At 46.2% G+C, this 15,584-nt stretch overlaps 1 protein-coding gene across 1 annotated transcript in view; it reads right to left on the bottom strand.

Moving 5' to 3' along the window:
• Positions 1 to 1,411: 1,411 nt before the first annotated feature.
• The window catches only part of Scnn1g (sodium channel epithelial 1 subunit gamma), a 33,015-nt gene continuing 18,842 nt past the window's right edge, over positions 1,412 to 15,584 (bottom strand). The window contains exons 7-13 of the mRNA XM_034512697.2: positions 8,648 to 8,746; positions 7,190 to 7,307; positions 6,307 to 6,385; positions 6,167 to 6,224; positions 5,917 to 5,978; positions 3,098 to 3,173; positions 1,412 to 2,734 (exon numbers count right to left, since the gene is read on the bottom strand). Of these exons, the coding sequence (XP_034368588.1) occupies positions 2,354 to 2,734; positions 3,098 to 3,173; positions 5,917 to 5,978; positions 6,167 to 6,224; positions 6,307 to 6,385; positions 7,190 to 7,307; positions 8,648 to 8,746 (873 nt within the window). The 3' untranslated portion in view covers positions 1,412 to 2,353. The remainder of the gene's footprint in view (positions 2,735 to 3,097; positions 3,174 to 5,916; positions 5,979 to 6,166; positions 6,225 to 6,306; positions 6,386 to 7,189; positions 7,308 to 8,647; positions 8,747 to 15,584) is intronic.

The following is a 15,584-nucleotide window of genomic DNA, read 5'->3' as shown; positions in this document are numbered from 1 at the left end:
CATTACAGAGGTTGATGTGTGTGAGGCACTGTGCAGAGTCTCTAGCAAATAGGAGCTGAAAGGCCATGTCATTCTTATTGTTTTTTAAATTACATTTATTTGTTTGTCCTATATGGGCACACATGCAGACGTGAATGTGTGGAGGTCAGAGGAAGCTTGAGCGAGTCCCCTCTCTCCTTCCACATGTGCATTCCAGAGGTTAAGCTCAGGTCATTTAGCTTGGCAGCAAGTTCCCTTACCAACGCTGAGCCACCTTGCCAGCCCAATTATTATTTTTCTTATAAGCTTCATACAATTAAATGTCAACACTGTGTTCAGTCCTATCTCAATCTGAGTATGAAAGGGTAAGACATTATTCCTGTCTCCGTAGAGTTCATGATCTACTGACAGACGTGAGTGGATGAAAACTTATACCAGTGGGTGAATGGTGTGCAATGCTAAAAGCTTCAACTTCTCAGGACAAGGGAAAGCTTGGCAGAGATGGTGACATTTGCACCTGTCCTGGAAGGGTGAATGGAAAAGGAGAAAAGGCGACACTGTGGGAGTCAAGCAGGCGTGGAGATGGCTGAAGCCAAGAAGTGTGCTCGCCCATCTGCTAGAAGACAATTAAGCCAGATGCTGTTGGCCTCACCGTTGACACACCCAGCAGCAACTCCAGCCTTGCTGGAAATGTTCCTGCTGATGACATCATGCCAGAGTTGGCCAGTTCCATGAATCTAAGGACACAGTCCCCAGCTCTCTTTTGAGTGGTGCCCAAGTGAGCATCTGCTGCATGTTCCCTGTCAGCACCAGTTGTAGCCACCAGGAGCCTAGCCAAGCTTATGCCCTGGATGCTTGGCTGCATCAGCCCACTCCCCCAGGGCAGTGCCATGTCACCTAGACTCATCATGACCTCCCTCCTGAGCTGACCCCCTGAGAACCAGTGGTAGAGGTGGTGACTACAGGCACAGGCATGGAGAGGGGTAGAACCCATGTCTTGTAGGTTCCCCACAGCCTCTCTTTTATGAGGATCCAGGAATTTACCAGCCTCTGTCTCTGTGTGTCACTGAGTCTCTGAGTGCAGGTCTTTCTGATATGTGCATGATCTGGTCTAGATCCTGGGTACTAAGCCTCCTCCTCTTTCCCCCCAAGTGACATCAGCTTCATACATAATACATGCAGGGATTGCATTCAGGATAGGGGAATGAGGGTGCTCATGCCAGCAAGGCAGGTTTCTTGGGTTCAAATCTCATATCTGCAACTTCCTAGCTAAGTCATCTTGAACAAATAGCCTGCCCTAGTTTCTATCCACCCTTATTGGACTAACCTAGGAGCTGGAAAATTATTTCTGGAAAAGGCCAATGTTTTAATTACTCAACTATGCTAATTCAGCTTTCATAGCAGCCACAAACAAAATATAAATAAACTGGAGTGATTGTCTATCAATAAAACTTTATTTATAAACACTAACATTTGAATCTCATATAATTTTCACAAGTCATAAAATATTATCTTTTTGATATATATGCATGTATATATTAGCTATATAAAAATTATAAACACATACCTATGTACACATTCATACATACATTCTCACACATATGCATACTCTTGGTTCAAAGACAAAATAAAGAATTGGGCCTGTAGACTGGTGTTTGCCATGCCCTAAAGTAACTTATGTAAGTGCTTGGTACAGCTCACAGCATACCACTCGAGCTGAGATTATGGGAACACCATTTGGCAGGAGTGTCCCGCTATGCCCTTTAAATGGCCCTTCTCTACTGCTCCACCCTGATTTCAGAGTAGGGACATCCTACCACACCCCTTGGCTTCTCTCTGCTGTGCCCTCTCCAAACATGATCCCCGGGCTCTAGGCCAACTGTCTGTCTGAGGGCACAGAGGACATCTTGTCCCAGTGTCAATGACTGAGGTCAGCAACCAACCGCTGGGATCTAAGGATGGTGCTAATGTCTTCTGTCACACACGTTAGGCAATAGCTGGGCAGCCTTGCTACCCAAGATCATGTGCTTGAGCTACAAGCAATGTCAGGGTTATTGTGGGTAAGCTCCCATGCTTGGGACTCAGAAGCATGATTCTCTCTCAGGATCCTGTGAAGAGCTCACGGTTGACCCAGGCCATTACCTTTGGCTCTTTAGCTTATAAGTGCTGAGTCCAGGTTGCAGAATATAGCTCATTCTGGAAGTTATGACTGTTGGGGCAGGGCCCATCAGGTCCTTCTGTGCATTTCCATACCCTATCCTGTTCACAGCAGGCCTGCTAGTCACGCATCAAAAGCCAGAGCAAGGATAGGAAGGAGGGCCATCTGTGTCAGGAACAGAGTCTCCTCAAACCATGATTGTTTTCCAATCCTGTCTTAGAACTCATTGGTCAACTGTGTGTCTGTGAGCTGGGAGGAAAAGGCTCTGTCCAAGCGCAGGGTATTGTATCTGGGGGGTGGTGTGCCAGGCACTGTGGCCTCCGGGGCTGGAGGCAGGCGCATAGCAGAGGTAAAAGTGGGCAGTTCGTCGTCCGTATCCAGAGCTGGATTATCCTGGCCCTGCTGGTTGGAGGGCGTCTCAGTGGAGGGCGGTGTCCGCCTACGGGCCCACCAATCCTTGGCTTTCTGCCACTGACGGCGGGCGATAATAGAGAAGAAGTCAATGAAGAAGACTTCGATGATTTCGATGACACAGACGACCGAACAGCTCATCCACAGGCCGAGCTGTCCACCGAAGTTGGACAGAAGCATCTCAATCTGCAAGGGAGACCATGTTATAACCTCAAGATAGACTTGTCCAGGCTGAGGGTGGTGGCACATGCTGGCAATCCCGCACTCAGGGAGCAAGGGGCAGAAGGCTGAGTGCCAGTTCAAGGCCAGTCTGGGCTACCTAGTGAGACCCTGTCTGGGGGGGGAGGGTAAAGGGTGGGTTTTTTTTTTCCCAATTAGTCTCAGCTACAGGCCTGTCTCCTTTCACTTGGGGCTTCTTCTCTGAGGCCTGATTGGCCCCTGGCAGCAAAACTATATCAGGTCAGATCCCTACAAATTGACTGCTCCCTTAGACCAGGTAGACAGGCATCTTTATGGTCCTGGGACTTGCTGGATAAACAGACTACTCACACTGTTGGCGGGGCTCTCCATGATGGATCTTTGATTCAGGTCTTTGTAGAATATCAAGAGCTTGGCCAGGTCTGTCCTGCAGAAATTCCAACAGATGGGGCTCAGGTGTGTGGGAAGGCTTGGCTTCCTGCCAGGTGGCTAGTTCCTCAGCATGGCTGTCATTTCCCTCTTGCACAAGCCTCTACCATGACCTGTGCTCTGAACTTCCTCAGACTATTAAAACCTGGTCTCAGGGTCTCTTTCTATGCCACAGGGTGCATTTCCTACTTGAGCCTTGTACTGGCTGGTTTTGTGTGTCAACTTGACACAAGCTGGAGTCATCAGAGAAGGAGGAGCCTCCACTGAGGAAATGTTTCCATGAGGTCCAGCTGTAAGGTATTTTTTCAATTATTGATTAAGGGGAGAGGACCCAGCCCATGGTGGGTGGTGTCATCCCTGGATTGATAGTCCTGGATTGAATAAGAAAGCAGGCTGAGCAAGCCAGCAAGTAGCAACCCTCCATGGCCTCTGCGTAAGCTCCTGCCCAGGTTCTTGCCCTGTTGAAGTTCCTGTCCTGACTTCCTTCAGCGATGAACAGCAGCGTGGAAGTGTAAGCCAAATAAACCCTTTCCTCCCCAACTTGCTTTTGAGTCATGGTGTTTTGTTGCAGCAATAGAAACACTAAGACAGACCTGGATCTCAGGGCACCTATTCACTAAAAAACAAAACAACAAAATGAGACAAAAAAACTGTTTCTCAACCCCTAGAGGAAGCCAGTTCACCCGGCCACCCTTGCATCAGATTTTGACACTGGTAATTGTGTGATTACAATTGCAGACTCATATAGGAGACTAGTAAGTGGTGCAAGTGAGAGAAATAAATAGATTAAGGTAATTGTGATAAGTGTAATAGCATCTAACATCTATTAGAGGCATTTTCAGTGTTGCCAAAAGGGTCTTCAGTGGAAGACCCTTGAGTGAATGAACTCAGTTCTCATAACGTCTCTCTGAGGTAGAGAGCCATGCTTTAATCATCCCTCTGCTATACCAATGTGGAAAAAAAGAGACTCTGATTGGGTTCATTCACCGCCTAACTGTTAAATGAACAGGTTCAGAGCCAGACCCATTTGGCTTCAAGGCCATACCCTACACTACCATTCTAAACTCTCCCGACAGGGCAGTGGTGAACTGGAAGGTTCATGCCCTTTCTCAGCGCTTCCTCTTACGCAGCCGTCTGATGTGATGAGAGGATGGACACATGCTCATAGCACATCCCATCTCTCGGGGAAAGCTGAAAATAAAGGACCACTTTTATGGAGCAGATTTGGCTAGGGGTCACTCATCTGCAACAATTGGCTGCAAATGCTCAGTCTCGTTCTATGTTGTTGTTTCATTAGTTATGTTTATTGAGACAGCTTCTCAAGGAGTAGCCTAAGCTTGCCCTGAACTCTCAACCCTCCTGCCTTGGCTCCAAAGTTTTGGGATTATTGATGGGCTAATTCTATCTTTACCTTTACCCTGCTTGGTCACCTGAATGTCCACATGTTTCCCCCAACAACTCACACACCACCTGGCCCTTAATGGGAGGCTCAGATTAACTTTTACTGGGTAAGACCCTAAGCTGGGACACGGTAATGGCCAGAGCAGGGCTTTACATGGCTTGAGTGGCAGATGTGAATGCAATCTCTCCCATCTTTGTCTCCATTTGCTGAGATTCCTGATCTCTGGCCTAGATAAATTTTTGCTAAAAGTATCTGAGAAATGAATTTCTTTGTGAAAAAGGTCCTAGTAGGATTAGAAGATATAATGGTAAAGGGACTATTTATGTAAGGCGGGATACACCAGCAAATCACAAAGTAAGTCTTAATGGGCGACAGCAGTATCTGCTACATCACTGAATAGACTGGGAAAAGCTGGGCATGGCGGTTCATGTCTGCAGTCCCAGTACTTGGTAGGTAGAGACAGGAGGATTAGGAGTTCAAGGTCATTCACTGAAACCAACTTGGGCTACACAAGATCTTGTCAAGAAAAAAAAAAAAAAACAAACAAACAAACAAAAAAAACAAACCAAAACGGTAAAGAAAAAAAAAAAAAAAGAAAGAAAGAAATAGCAGAATATATTGGAAGACATATCCAAAATGTTTGCCAGTTAAGATGATATGGGCACTAACCAATCAGATTGGTGTATGGTGATCGATTAGGATGGAAACCCACCCTCCCACTCTATATGTTCAACCAACCATGGAGGGGAATTTTTGAGAGGAGAAATAATTATACCTTGATGGAACAGGCACCGACCTGTTTCTTGACAGGTTCCCTTAACAATCTAATATGATAGCTATTTCCATAGTATTTACATCACATTGGACATCACAGGCACTCTAGAGATGACTTAAGCAGATGAGGGGATGTGGTGGGTCATATGCAAACATGTACCATTTCACGTACAGGACTTGGGCATTCAGGGATTTTGTATTCATGGGGAGTTGGGGAACAGATCCCCGGAGGGTATGGAAAGACAACTGTAAACAATGGGTTTGGCCAGAGCATTGTGTGTCTTCTGAAAATCAGCCCAAGTGCTTTGTACATCACAAGGAAATACTGTTGCATGTTTTATTCCAGTTACAGACTCAATGGGCTACAATGCAAAATGTATTTCGTATGGTGGATCGTGGTCAAACAAAAGTCAGAGCAGGGCCTGGTTCGTGATAGGAGCTTAGTAAATATTTGTCGATTAAATGATTGAATGAACGAAAATGGGAGGGCTTGGCAATGAGGAAGCAAGCTTAGGGCCCAGAATGGTGGACAGAGGCAGAGGGAACTGGGTGGAGGTAAACTTACTTGTTGAGCTTTTTGTTTATTTGCTGGCTTTGATCCCAGGTGAGAACATTCAGCAACCATTTCTGTGATGGAGAAAGAAAGAGTAGGCATACAGCTACCCACTGCTCTCTCCTTCAGCCGCACACATCCTGTCTCTGGTCTTGGCTGTGTAGGTATATCCACCCAGGAACTATGCCCCCCCCCCCCCTTGTAGAATAGATGAGGATACCAAGGGCTCCAGGGGATGGTGGGAAGTGGAGATAGAACTTACCTCAGAAGCCTCAGATGGCCACTGTGCCAAGCTGGTGGTCAGTGTCCATTCCTTAAAGCTGCAGGGAGAAAGGCACAGAGTGAACACAAGCTGCTGGCCCAGCACAATCCTACCTGCCCCAACCCTCCAAGTCTACGCACCTGCAGGATTGCTTGCACACAGATTGGCAGCCCAGTTCTTCCCGGACAAAGGCCTGGTACAGCTGGTAGTAGCAATACACTGGGGGGACAGGGTAGAAAGTGGTATGAATTTCGGGGACACAACACTCTTCCTAGGGTCACCTGTGGAGCCTCCACCATCTCATGCTGGTACTTTATATGTACATCTTTTACAAAGGCTGAGGGTTATTTTTGTTTCTTGGCAAGTAGGAGCCGGGGATTGGGTGGTTGGGGTGGGGGGGTAGGGGACAGTGCTGGTTTGTGACGTCAGGAAATGATATCATTTCCTAGTTAAAATATGAGTTGGGAGCTGGGTGTGGAGGTGCACGCCTTTGATCCCAGCACTCAGGAAGCAGAGGCAGACTGATCTCTGAGTTCAAGGCCAGCCTGGTCTACAGACTGAGTTCCAGGATGGTGAGGGCTACACAGAGAAACCCTGTCTCAAAACACCAAAACCAAGACCAAAACCAAACAACTGCACAAAGAAATACCATGAGGGGGCAGGGGAAGTTAGGCAGCCCTTGGATTCAGTTCTGTGACTACCGATTTGTGTGTCCTCAGGTAAGTGACTTAATCTTTCTGAACCTTGGCTCTCTGTTCTGTGAAAGAGTACCGTCAACAATACCTTTTAGAGGTGACTATGCGGGCAAGCTATTAGCACATGCTGGGACATAGCACTCAGTACAGAACTGGAAAGTACAGTCCAAGCCAGGCTTGGTGATAAAAAGTCTTTAACACTTTTTCAGGCAAAGAGCAATAGAGACAGACAGGGGTTCAAGAGCATCATAAGGTAAGTCATTGGCTATTGCTGGGCCAAGCTGACTCCCATCCTGGGGTGTGCAAGGTTGGGGGTGAGATCACTCACTCCAGTTGGGGTGTTGCTGGTAGTTGCAGTAATTGGCTGCTGGGGGCAGAGGCTGGCTGTATTGGGCACAGCCACATTTTTCTACCATCTTCGTCTGGAAGCATGAATAAAGGCAGATCTGAAAGAGAATACCGAGGAATGTTTTTTAACTTCCTTGCAGGTAGAGGCCAGGAACTCTCTTATCTCTCATTCCAAAGCCCTTTCTGACCACACTGTCCACAACACATACATATAAAATTAAAGAAGAGGCTAAAAACAATTTTAAAGACCACTTTTTTTTTTCAGGATGCCCAGCATGGAACCTTCTAGCCTCCATCAGAACTGAGCCAAGAGGTAATGCTCACAAGAGGGACTGTTAGTGTGAGAGGGCCTGCTGACAAGAATCCCTGCTATAATCAAATGGACTTTACCCTGTCCCCTCAAAGTGAGTTTGTAAGAAAGATGCCCTGGGTAAAGTTTAGCGATAAGGACACATATTTTAATATGCTCATGTATTTCATGCATGGAGTAATATTGTGGAGTAATATTGTACTTATCCAAAAGAGGGAAAAAAGACACAGCAGAGATTTGAGTAATTTGCCTGAGGTCACACAGAATGCAGATATAAACTGACATTTGGACCAGGTATTCTAGCACTCAGAAAACAGAGGCAGGAGCATAGCAACTTGGTTGGCCAGCCTGAACTATAAAATAAAACCTCGTCTCAGGAAAAACAAACAAAAACTCCTCCTCCTCCTCTTCCTCCTCCTCCTCCTCCTCATCCTTATCTTCCTCCTATCCTCCTCCTCTTCCTTCTCCTCTTCCTCCTCTTCCTCCTCATCCTAATCTTCTTCCTTATCCTCCTCATCTTCCTCCTCCTCTTCTTCTTCCTCCCCCTCCTCTTCCTCCTCCTCCTCCTCCTCCTCTTTGTCCTCTTCTTCCTCCTCTTCTTTCTCCTCATCCTCCTTTTTTGTTCGAGGGAAGCTAGAAATATGGATTTTTTCTTATGGCATTTCCTATTTTTTAAATGTCATTCTGACTTGAGTAATCAATGTGCAACTGGAGGGGTTCAGGAGCTGTCAATCAGCTCACGCTGATCCCAGCATGACTGTCAAGGGGGTATAACTTCCCCAAGTCATGGGGCACAAATGTACCTGGAAGCCAAACTTTTGACCCCTCAGCCAGTGTCTCCTGTTGGAGGGTTCCCTTCCGTCTATCCTTTGCCAAAGCCCATTTAGCATTAGACTTGTCTGCCTTGTACATTGTGTTCCACACAAACATCAGTGAATCAATTAAGCTCTGGTTACAGAGGACCGAAGAAGACTGGAATCAGCTGGCATCGTTTGTACCTGAGGTTTTTGGACCAACCCCAGATATCTTCACCCTAGTTCCTGGTCCCAGGCACACCTCAGACTAGATATAACTTCATCTTTTGGATCTAGGCCACAAGTCAGAGATGAGGGCCCCGTTGTGCCATACCTGGAGGGAGTAGGCAGCATTGTAGATGTTTGTGACGGGCACGTCACTGCCGTCCTCTGTGCACTGGCTGTAAGGTTCACTCAGCTTGAAGGATTCTGTCTGCAATGGTAATAGCACATAATCATTTATGTTGTCTAGGTACCCAGATAGGAGGATTTCCCCTGAAGCTAAGGAATCATTTAGTTACTCACCTAAGTTTATCGATTACCCAGTAGGTGTCTGGTCTGGTGCAATTGTAGACACTGAGAAATCCACAGTGAGAAAATCTGACAAGTACCCTACTCTCACTGAGCATATACGCAGGAAGGGTAGACATCCAGATGGCCAGTGAGACACTTTGTCTTTCTAGCTTACTCATCAATGAATGGGGCTGGAGAGATGAGGCTTAGTGGATAAAGTGTTTGGCTCCAATGCGTGAAGACCTGAGTTTAGAAACTTGTGGTTCATCTAGCCTGGGATATGACAAATCTCTGAGGTTGTCTTTGACTTCTATATGTGCTATGTACATCAGTGTGCATATGCACGCATGCGCGCATGCACACACACGCGCAAGCGCGCACACACACACACACACACACAGAGAGAGACAGAGAGAGAGAGAGAGAGAGAGAGAGAGAGAGAGAGAGAGAGAGAGAGAGACTCATACAAACACAGACTTTTAAAATGAGATAATTTTGGACAATGCTCAAGGACACTGGGTAGAGAGACTTAGGAGGATGGAACAATCAGCCTTTCAGACTGGTCTGGGAAAGAGCTCTTTGGTAGAGATAAAGACCAAAACTAAGAGCAAAATTCACATACTTTAAATAGTAAACAGAAAGCGCCTAACCTCTACTATCCCACATACCTTATCTGCTACAAAAAAAAAAAAAAAAAACTGTAAAATTTACTACTCAGTAAGATAAGGAAAGGTCTGTCTGTCCCCTCAGATATGGGCCTGCACAAGAAGAGTCTTACTTGACTGCTAGTTTGTTACCCCTTCTGAGTGGTGTGGACCCTCTCTGGGACCTCACTCCCTGTACTTTTACAAAGTATTTCAGTACGTTCTCTTTCTCTGCTTTTATGCCCTGGTAAACTCTTTTATGGCCTACGATGGTAAGTTTTAAATATCAACTTGCCACAACTTAACACACCAGGGAAGAGAATCTCAACGGAGAATTATCTTTATCCAGCAGGTCTGTGGCTATGAGTGTGGGGAGGCGGAGTCTTGATCACTGCTTGAGGTAGGAAAACTTATCCTGAGTGCATGTGCTACCATTCCTGCTTGGGGCCCTGGGACAGCAGAAGAGTGGAGAGGGAGAGCTGAGCAGCAAGCAGGCAGCAGGGTGTGTTCGCTTTTCAATGCTCTTGACTGGATGTGATGTGACTTGCGCTCAGTTTCCTTCATTTCTTTGAAATAATAGACTATAGCTTGGAGCCAAATAAGCCTTTCCTCCCACCAACTGTCTCTGCTCAGGGTGAGTTTGTTTTCGAAGCAACAGAATAAAACTGGAACCCGGACCATGTTGCCAGCTTTCCCCACACGGCTTCCCAAGGCACCTTTGTTATGTTGACTCAATATAAAATGGCAGAAGGGAGCTGGCCTTGTGCAGAACTGGGGCTGAGTGCCAGGCACAGGGAGCAGCAAAGACTGAGGTAGGAAGGGCCATGGCACCTGGAACCTGGCCAAAGAGAGACATCTCTGAGGCTGGGAGTGTAGCTCAGAGATAAAACTCTTGTCTAGCCTGTGTGAGTTCAATTCCCAGCACAGGGGTCAGGGATAGAGATCTCTGGCAACAAATCAGAGAAGTTAAGGAAAACCTACTACCCTGTTGAGAAACCTGGAGTCAGCTTTCTGAATGGGAGTGAGCCATCTGTTTATCTGCTGGAAGGCAGATTGGGAGGTTAGGCAGAAGTATGGGGGGTGTGAAATGCCTGAGGTTCCTGTCCCTGTGACAGGGCCCATTTCCATGCTTTCTGGTTCTTTCTTAGAAGAATTAAGGAAAATAGAATAATAGCCTGATTGTAAGGGGAGGGGCAGCATTGTCACTCAAAGGTCAAAGCCCTTATCCATCCATGCAGCTGTTCACCGTTTGCCTTCAGCTTAATTGCAAATAATTAAGGCAAATAAACAACCTAGACACAACAACAAAAAAAGGGAAAAAACCCAGAAAACCAAATGGACAAAATCATAAGGCTGGGGAGAGAGAACATCTCTGAAGGGGAGCAAAAACTAAAGAGAAATTGTTGCCAGCCTAGAGCGAGGGTCTGCAGTCTGCTCATATGTGAGAAAGCATGTGTGTACCCACACACCCATGCACATTGTTGTTGTGTATCAGCATTAAAGAGGCACAGGATGGCTCGTTTCTAAAGGAAAGAATGATAACTGGGTGAAACAAAGAACGGAGGGCACCCGCACAGACCAGAGGTGCGGCCACAGGTTACTCTTCCTCTGTGGTTGTTTTGTAATTCATCTGCTGACCCATTAGTCTCCCTCAATTAACTGCGAGTTCCTGAAGGGCAATTGAGCATGCTCACTTTGAAACTTTGGAACAACAGAAGCAAACAAAGGTGAAAGTGGCTTCCTCACCGTGATGGACAGACAGACAGACAGACAGACATAACTGTTTTTGCAACCTGTTCTTTTCACTAATATACTAATAACAAATGAGTTTGTTTCCAGTCAGTGCAGAATCAATGGACTTAAAGCTGAATGGGCAAATGGCAAATCCATTTAGAGATTCTAGTGTTTGCCACGGCTGGGCTGGGAAATAAGATACAGAGAATCCAAACAGTAGCTCCATCCAAGGACACCTTTATTCCTTGTCTCCTTGCAAGGTGTTCTGAGCTGCAAGCTCCTTAGAATCTTGGAGGCCAAGATCTTGCTGAGCCAGTGTCCAGAGCCAGTCTGCCACAGGCTCTACTTGCGTGCTACAGCAAGAACACCATCTAGCATACGGGTAAGGGGGTCTGTGTGCTTAGTGAGTGAGGTCAGCAAAGGTGACTGGGACTCTGGCGATCCATTAGTCCTCAGAAAGCATAGAAGTCATAGAATCCAAATTCCTGTCTCAGGACCCAGTGGTCTTTATTTGCAATGCTACTTATTCCCACTGGAGCCTTGGGTGGTTCAGGGCTTTCTCCTCACTCATTTCTAATAGGTGGAGGTCTTTCCTGCAGAGCCTCAGCTGGAAGAACTGCCAGGCATGCTCCACAACACCTCCAAAGATGATTCATACTGACTGGGCCTGAGATCCTACTCTGTGTTGAAGGTCAAGCTCCTGGCTTCGCCCAGGTAAAGGTCTGTGAAAAGAACCCAGGCTGCACAAGGTGGAGCTGTGTCTCCTGATGTGTGTCTCAAAAGTGTGCAATACCTAAATCTATCTTGGGGCCCTAAGAAGGTTGAGCAGTAAGCAAACTGATCTCCCAGTCCACCCAGAGCAAGACTACAATTTGTTTCTACTGTGTACATTTTAGAGTGAGACTTCTTGGGGACAAAAGATTTTCTCTTTTACAGAAGGAATGTCCTTATTCCATCTAGTCCCAAGAGGATATGTCTGAAATTGTGCCCTGGACTGTTTATAGAAGTAGAATCCAAGACCCAACCCTGCCTCTGACCATCTTATCTGACCATACACCAAGGTGGTAGGATTCTGAGCCTTCCTAGGGGACCCCTTCTACAGCAATGACATCATGATCTATGGTCAATCACCCCTAAACAAGCTGTAGTAACAGGCTTATTAGCTATACAGTCAGAAATAGGGGGCCATGGGGTTGGAATAAATCTGAATTCAGATCCCAACCATGCTACCGCAGACTGAATTATTTGGTTTCTCTAGGCTTCAGGGTTTTTTTTTTTTTTCTTTCTGAGAACAATTTACAATATGCTTACAGTAGTCTCTTACCTGTGCTACATAGTTAATTTTAATGGTCAGCCTGACAGTATTTAGAATCATCTAGAAAGCATATCTCTGGGTACATCTGTGAGAATATTTCCAGAAATGTTTAACTGAGGAGGAAAGACCATCTGAATATAGCCACACCATTCACTATGTTCATCTCTGTGTCTCCTGACAGAGGACAAAATGTGGTCAGCCACTCCTGCCATCATTCCTGCCTCCATAATGGGCTATATCTTCAAACTGGGAGCCAAAATAAACCACTTTATCCTTATGCTGCCTTCGTTGGTTGTGGGATGTTAAACCATGCCAGGAAACTTGGTAAGGTGGAGCAGGTTGAGACCCAGAGCCAGATCCCTGACCTGGAACACGTGCCATGCTCCCTCACATAAAAGAAATGTGTCCTATGGTCACATAGGCCCAAAACAGAGTTCTTCATGTTAATGAGATACCTAGAAGTCCAGAGGGCTTAGCCAATAAGCTTCCCTTCCCAGGCATTCCTCCCTGCAAAAGGTATTTAATCTCAGGGCTATGCTGAGAAATGGGAATGGTACATTATGCATCCATTTTCTACCATGGACAACCAATAAACTGTTTAGAACCATAGACTGTCACTTTCATCAAGATCCATCATGAGGAGACACGAAGAAGACATTTGCCTACAGAGCTGCAGCTTAATTCTCCTGTAGAAGGCCTCTCTGTGCTCCCAGCCACAACTGCCACCAAGCCTGCCTCCAACAAGCAAAGGACAATCACTGCTGGGACAAGCAGTGTCCCCATCTCACACAGTACCAAGCTAGATGCCATCCCCAGCCATTGGCCTGGCTCCGTTCTCTGCTCTCCCATGACTCCCAGCAGTATCTGGATATTCAACAGTCTGAGAACCCCATGGCTCCGGCCTTGTCACAGGCCTGGGGAACCCCAAGGAGCTCCAGCTTTCCCACATCTTAGACTGTGCTTTCCCACCCTCAAGCACTGGCCCTTGTGTGCCAGTCAAACTCCCCAAGAGACTGTGTCGGTATTTTGTCACAGAAGATGTCACCATGTCAGCTCATTGAACATCTAATAAAATTGACTTTGTAATAAAACAAGATACGGTAAGATATTGCTCAGTCCTCTCTTCTCTAAGGTTGAAGAGAGCACCTTCCTCATAGTGTGTTGCACAGGCTGCTGGAGAGGGAGAACAGCCTGCCCTAGTGTGGTAGAACATGACATCACTGTGGGTTTCGAATTCTTAACTAGCCAGATGGGGATTGTGAATAGGGAACTCCTGCCTTGTTGTCCCCTACCCACTCTTTCCTTTCTTTTTAGTTTGGAGACAAAGTCTCACTATGCACCCCCAGAATTCCTAAAACCTGCAATCCTACTCTGGCCCCTTGCAGATGTGTATCCCCCTACCTGACCATTCAGGGTGTAGCTTTCCTAGCTCTCAGAACTTTCTGTAAACCGAATTGTTTCTTTACTTAATTTTAGTCTGAAGAAGGCTTTTGGTACTGGCGCCAAGCCCTGTTCTATAATGGGAAATGTATTTGATCTGAGATTTTTTTTTTCCTCCTTTAAAAATGGAACCCTTGAGTTTTTGACAGGGAAACACTCAATATCGCAGTCACAGAGAGCTTCACATAAGGCTGTGAAGAGAGGGCCCTGGTTCCAGCCCAGAGTCCCTCCTCTTTGTTTGTTCTCTGCCTCTGCTTACTGGTGTGAGTACTCTAGTACAAACCTAGTGCTAAGAAAGTGCATAGCATGGAGCTTCCCCCTCCCCCACAAAGGTCAGTTTTAATTATCAGAGTGTGTGTGCGGTCCATTCATGACTCATCCTCTCCCAGAACATCAGCACAAGAGACTGGTGTCCCCAAAGCTGACCTCCAGCCAAAATAAACTCTTTTGTCCTTAAGTTACCTTCGCCAGATATATCGTCTGCTGAGACCTAATTGGCCCCTGGTAATCTTTGCCTCGGTGGTCCACAAATACCGTTTTTTCCCCAACGAGCAAGCTGTAACAACTTTAGGTTTTCTCACAGCTTATATATGCTAGCAAAATCTTTTTATAGGTTTCCCCCTTATTTTATTTATTTATTTATTTATTTATTTATTTATTTATTTATTCATTCATTCACTTTACAACTGAATCACAGCTCCCCCACCCCCAATATCTTAAACATACCGTGTCTGTGGGAGTTTGCAAAAAATTTTAGCTAAGTTTTGCCATCTCATAAAGAGATAAAGTTTGCTTTGCACTGGTTGAATCTGGGTAGGTCACATGACTCACACTTTGGCCGATGGTTATGAACAAGCCTGATACAAGCAGATACTTGAAAAGTGCATGCACATCAGAATTAGCCTTCTCTTGCTGACCTTGGAGACTGTGCCACCCATGTGAACATGTCCAAGCCAGTCATCTGGTGAGGAGAGGCCACAGGGAGGAGGCACAAGGTGGACCAGCAGACCTAGCACTTGACCCTACATGCCATGAACAGCACTGGTTGAGGTCAACAGAGTCTGTTCTGGATCAGAGAAACTTCCCAGATGAACCCAGTGCACTGTCCACCCACAGACTGACCTAATACTTGGTGGTTGTTTGAAGCCACTGGTTCTGACGATGGTCCATAAGGAGCAAAAGTTAAGTGATGCTGTCCAAATCTGAGCTTGGAACCTCCCCACCTCCTAAAACCACCTCATCTTAGTTAATGGCATTCTAGTCTATCTAGCTGCTCAAGCTAGAAGCCTAAGTTTCATTCCAGAAACTTCTTCATTGCTTTCTGTCATCAGGAGGTACAGAGAGGCATCTTCAAATCAGCTGAGTCCTCATTCTTATTCCCTGTCTGACCTGATGTCGTCCCCCATTGGGAGTATTGAGAGTCACCCATTTGTTTTCCTGGCCCCACTTTCTCTTCCTCTGTATCTCCTCCTTCACCACCCTGTACTCACCGGTCTAAATTACAGATCTTGTCCCATCGGTGTCCTCACTGCCTGGTGACTCAAGCATTCCTTCACTGGCCTCAGCTCACCTTTCAAATTCTCCCTCCCTCTTGATTCACTTCAGTCCAACAGACAGGCCTTACT

Source organism: Arvicanthis niloticus, chromosome 1 (assembly GCF_011762505.2).
Source record: "Arvicanthis niloticus isolate mArvNil1 chromosome 1, mArvNil1.pat.X, whole genome shotgun sequence".
In the NCBI taxonomy this organism is placed as follows: domain Eukaryota; kingdom Metazoa; phylum Chordata; class Mammalia; order Rodentia; family Muridae; genus Arvicanthis; species Arvicanthis niloticus.
Note: the sequence above shows the minus strand (reverse complement) of the source record. Positions and strands in the feature narration are given on the sequence as shown.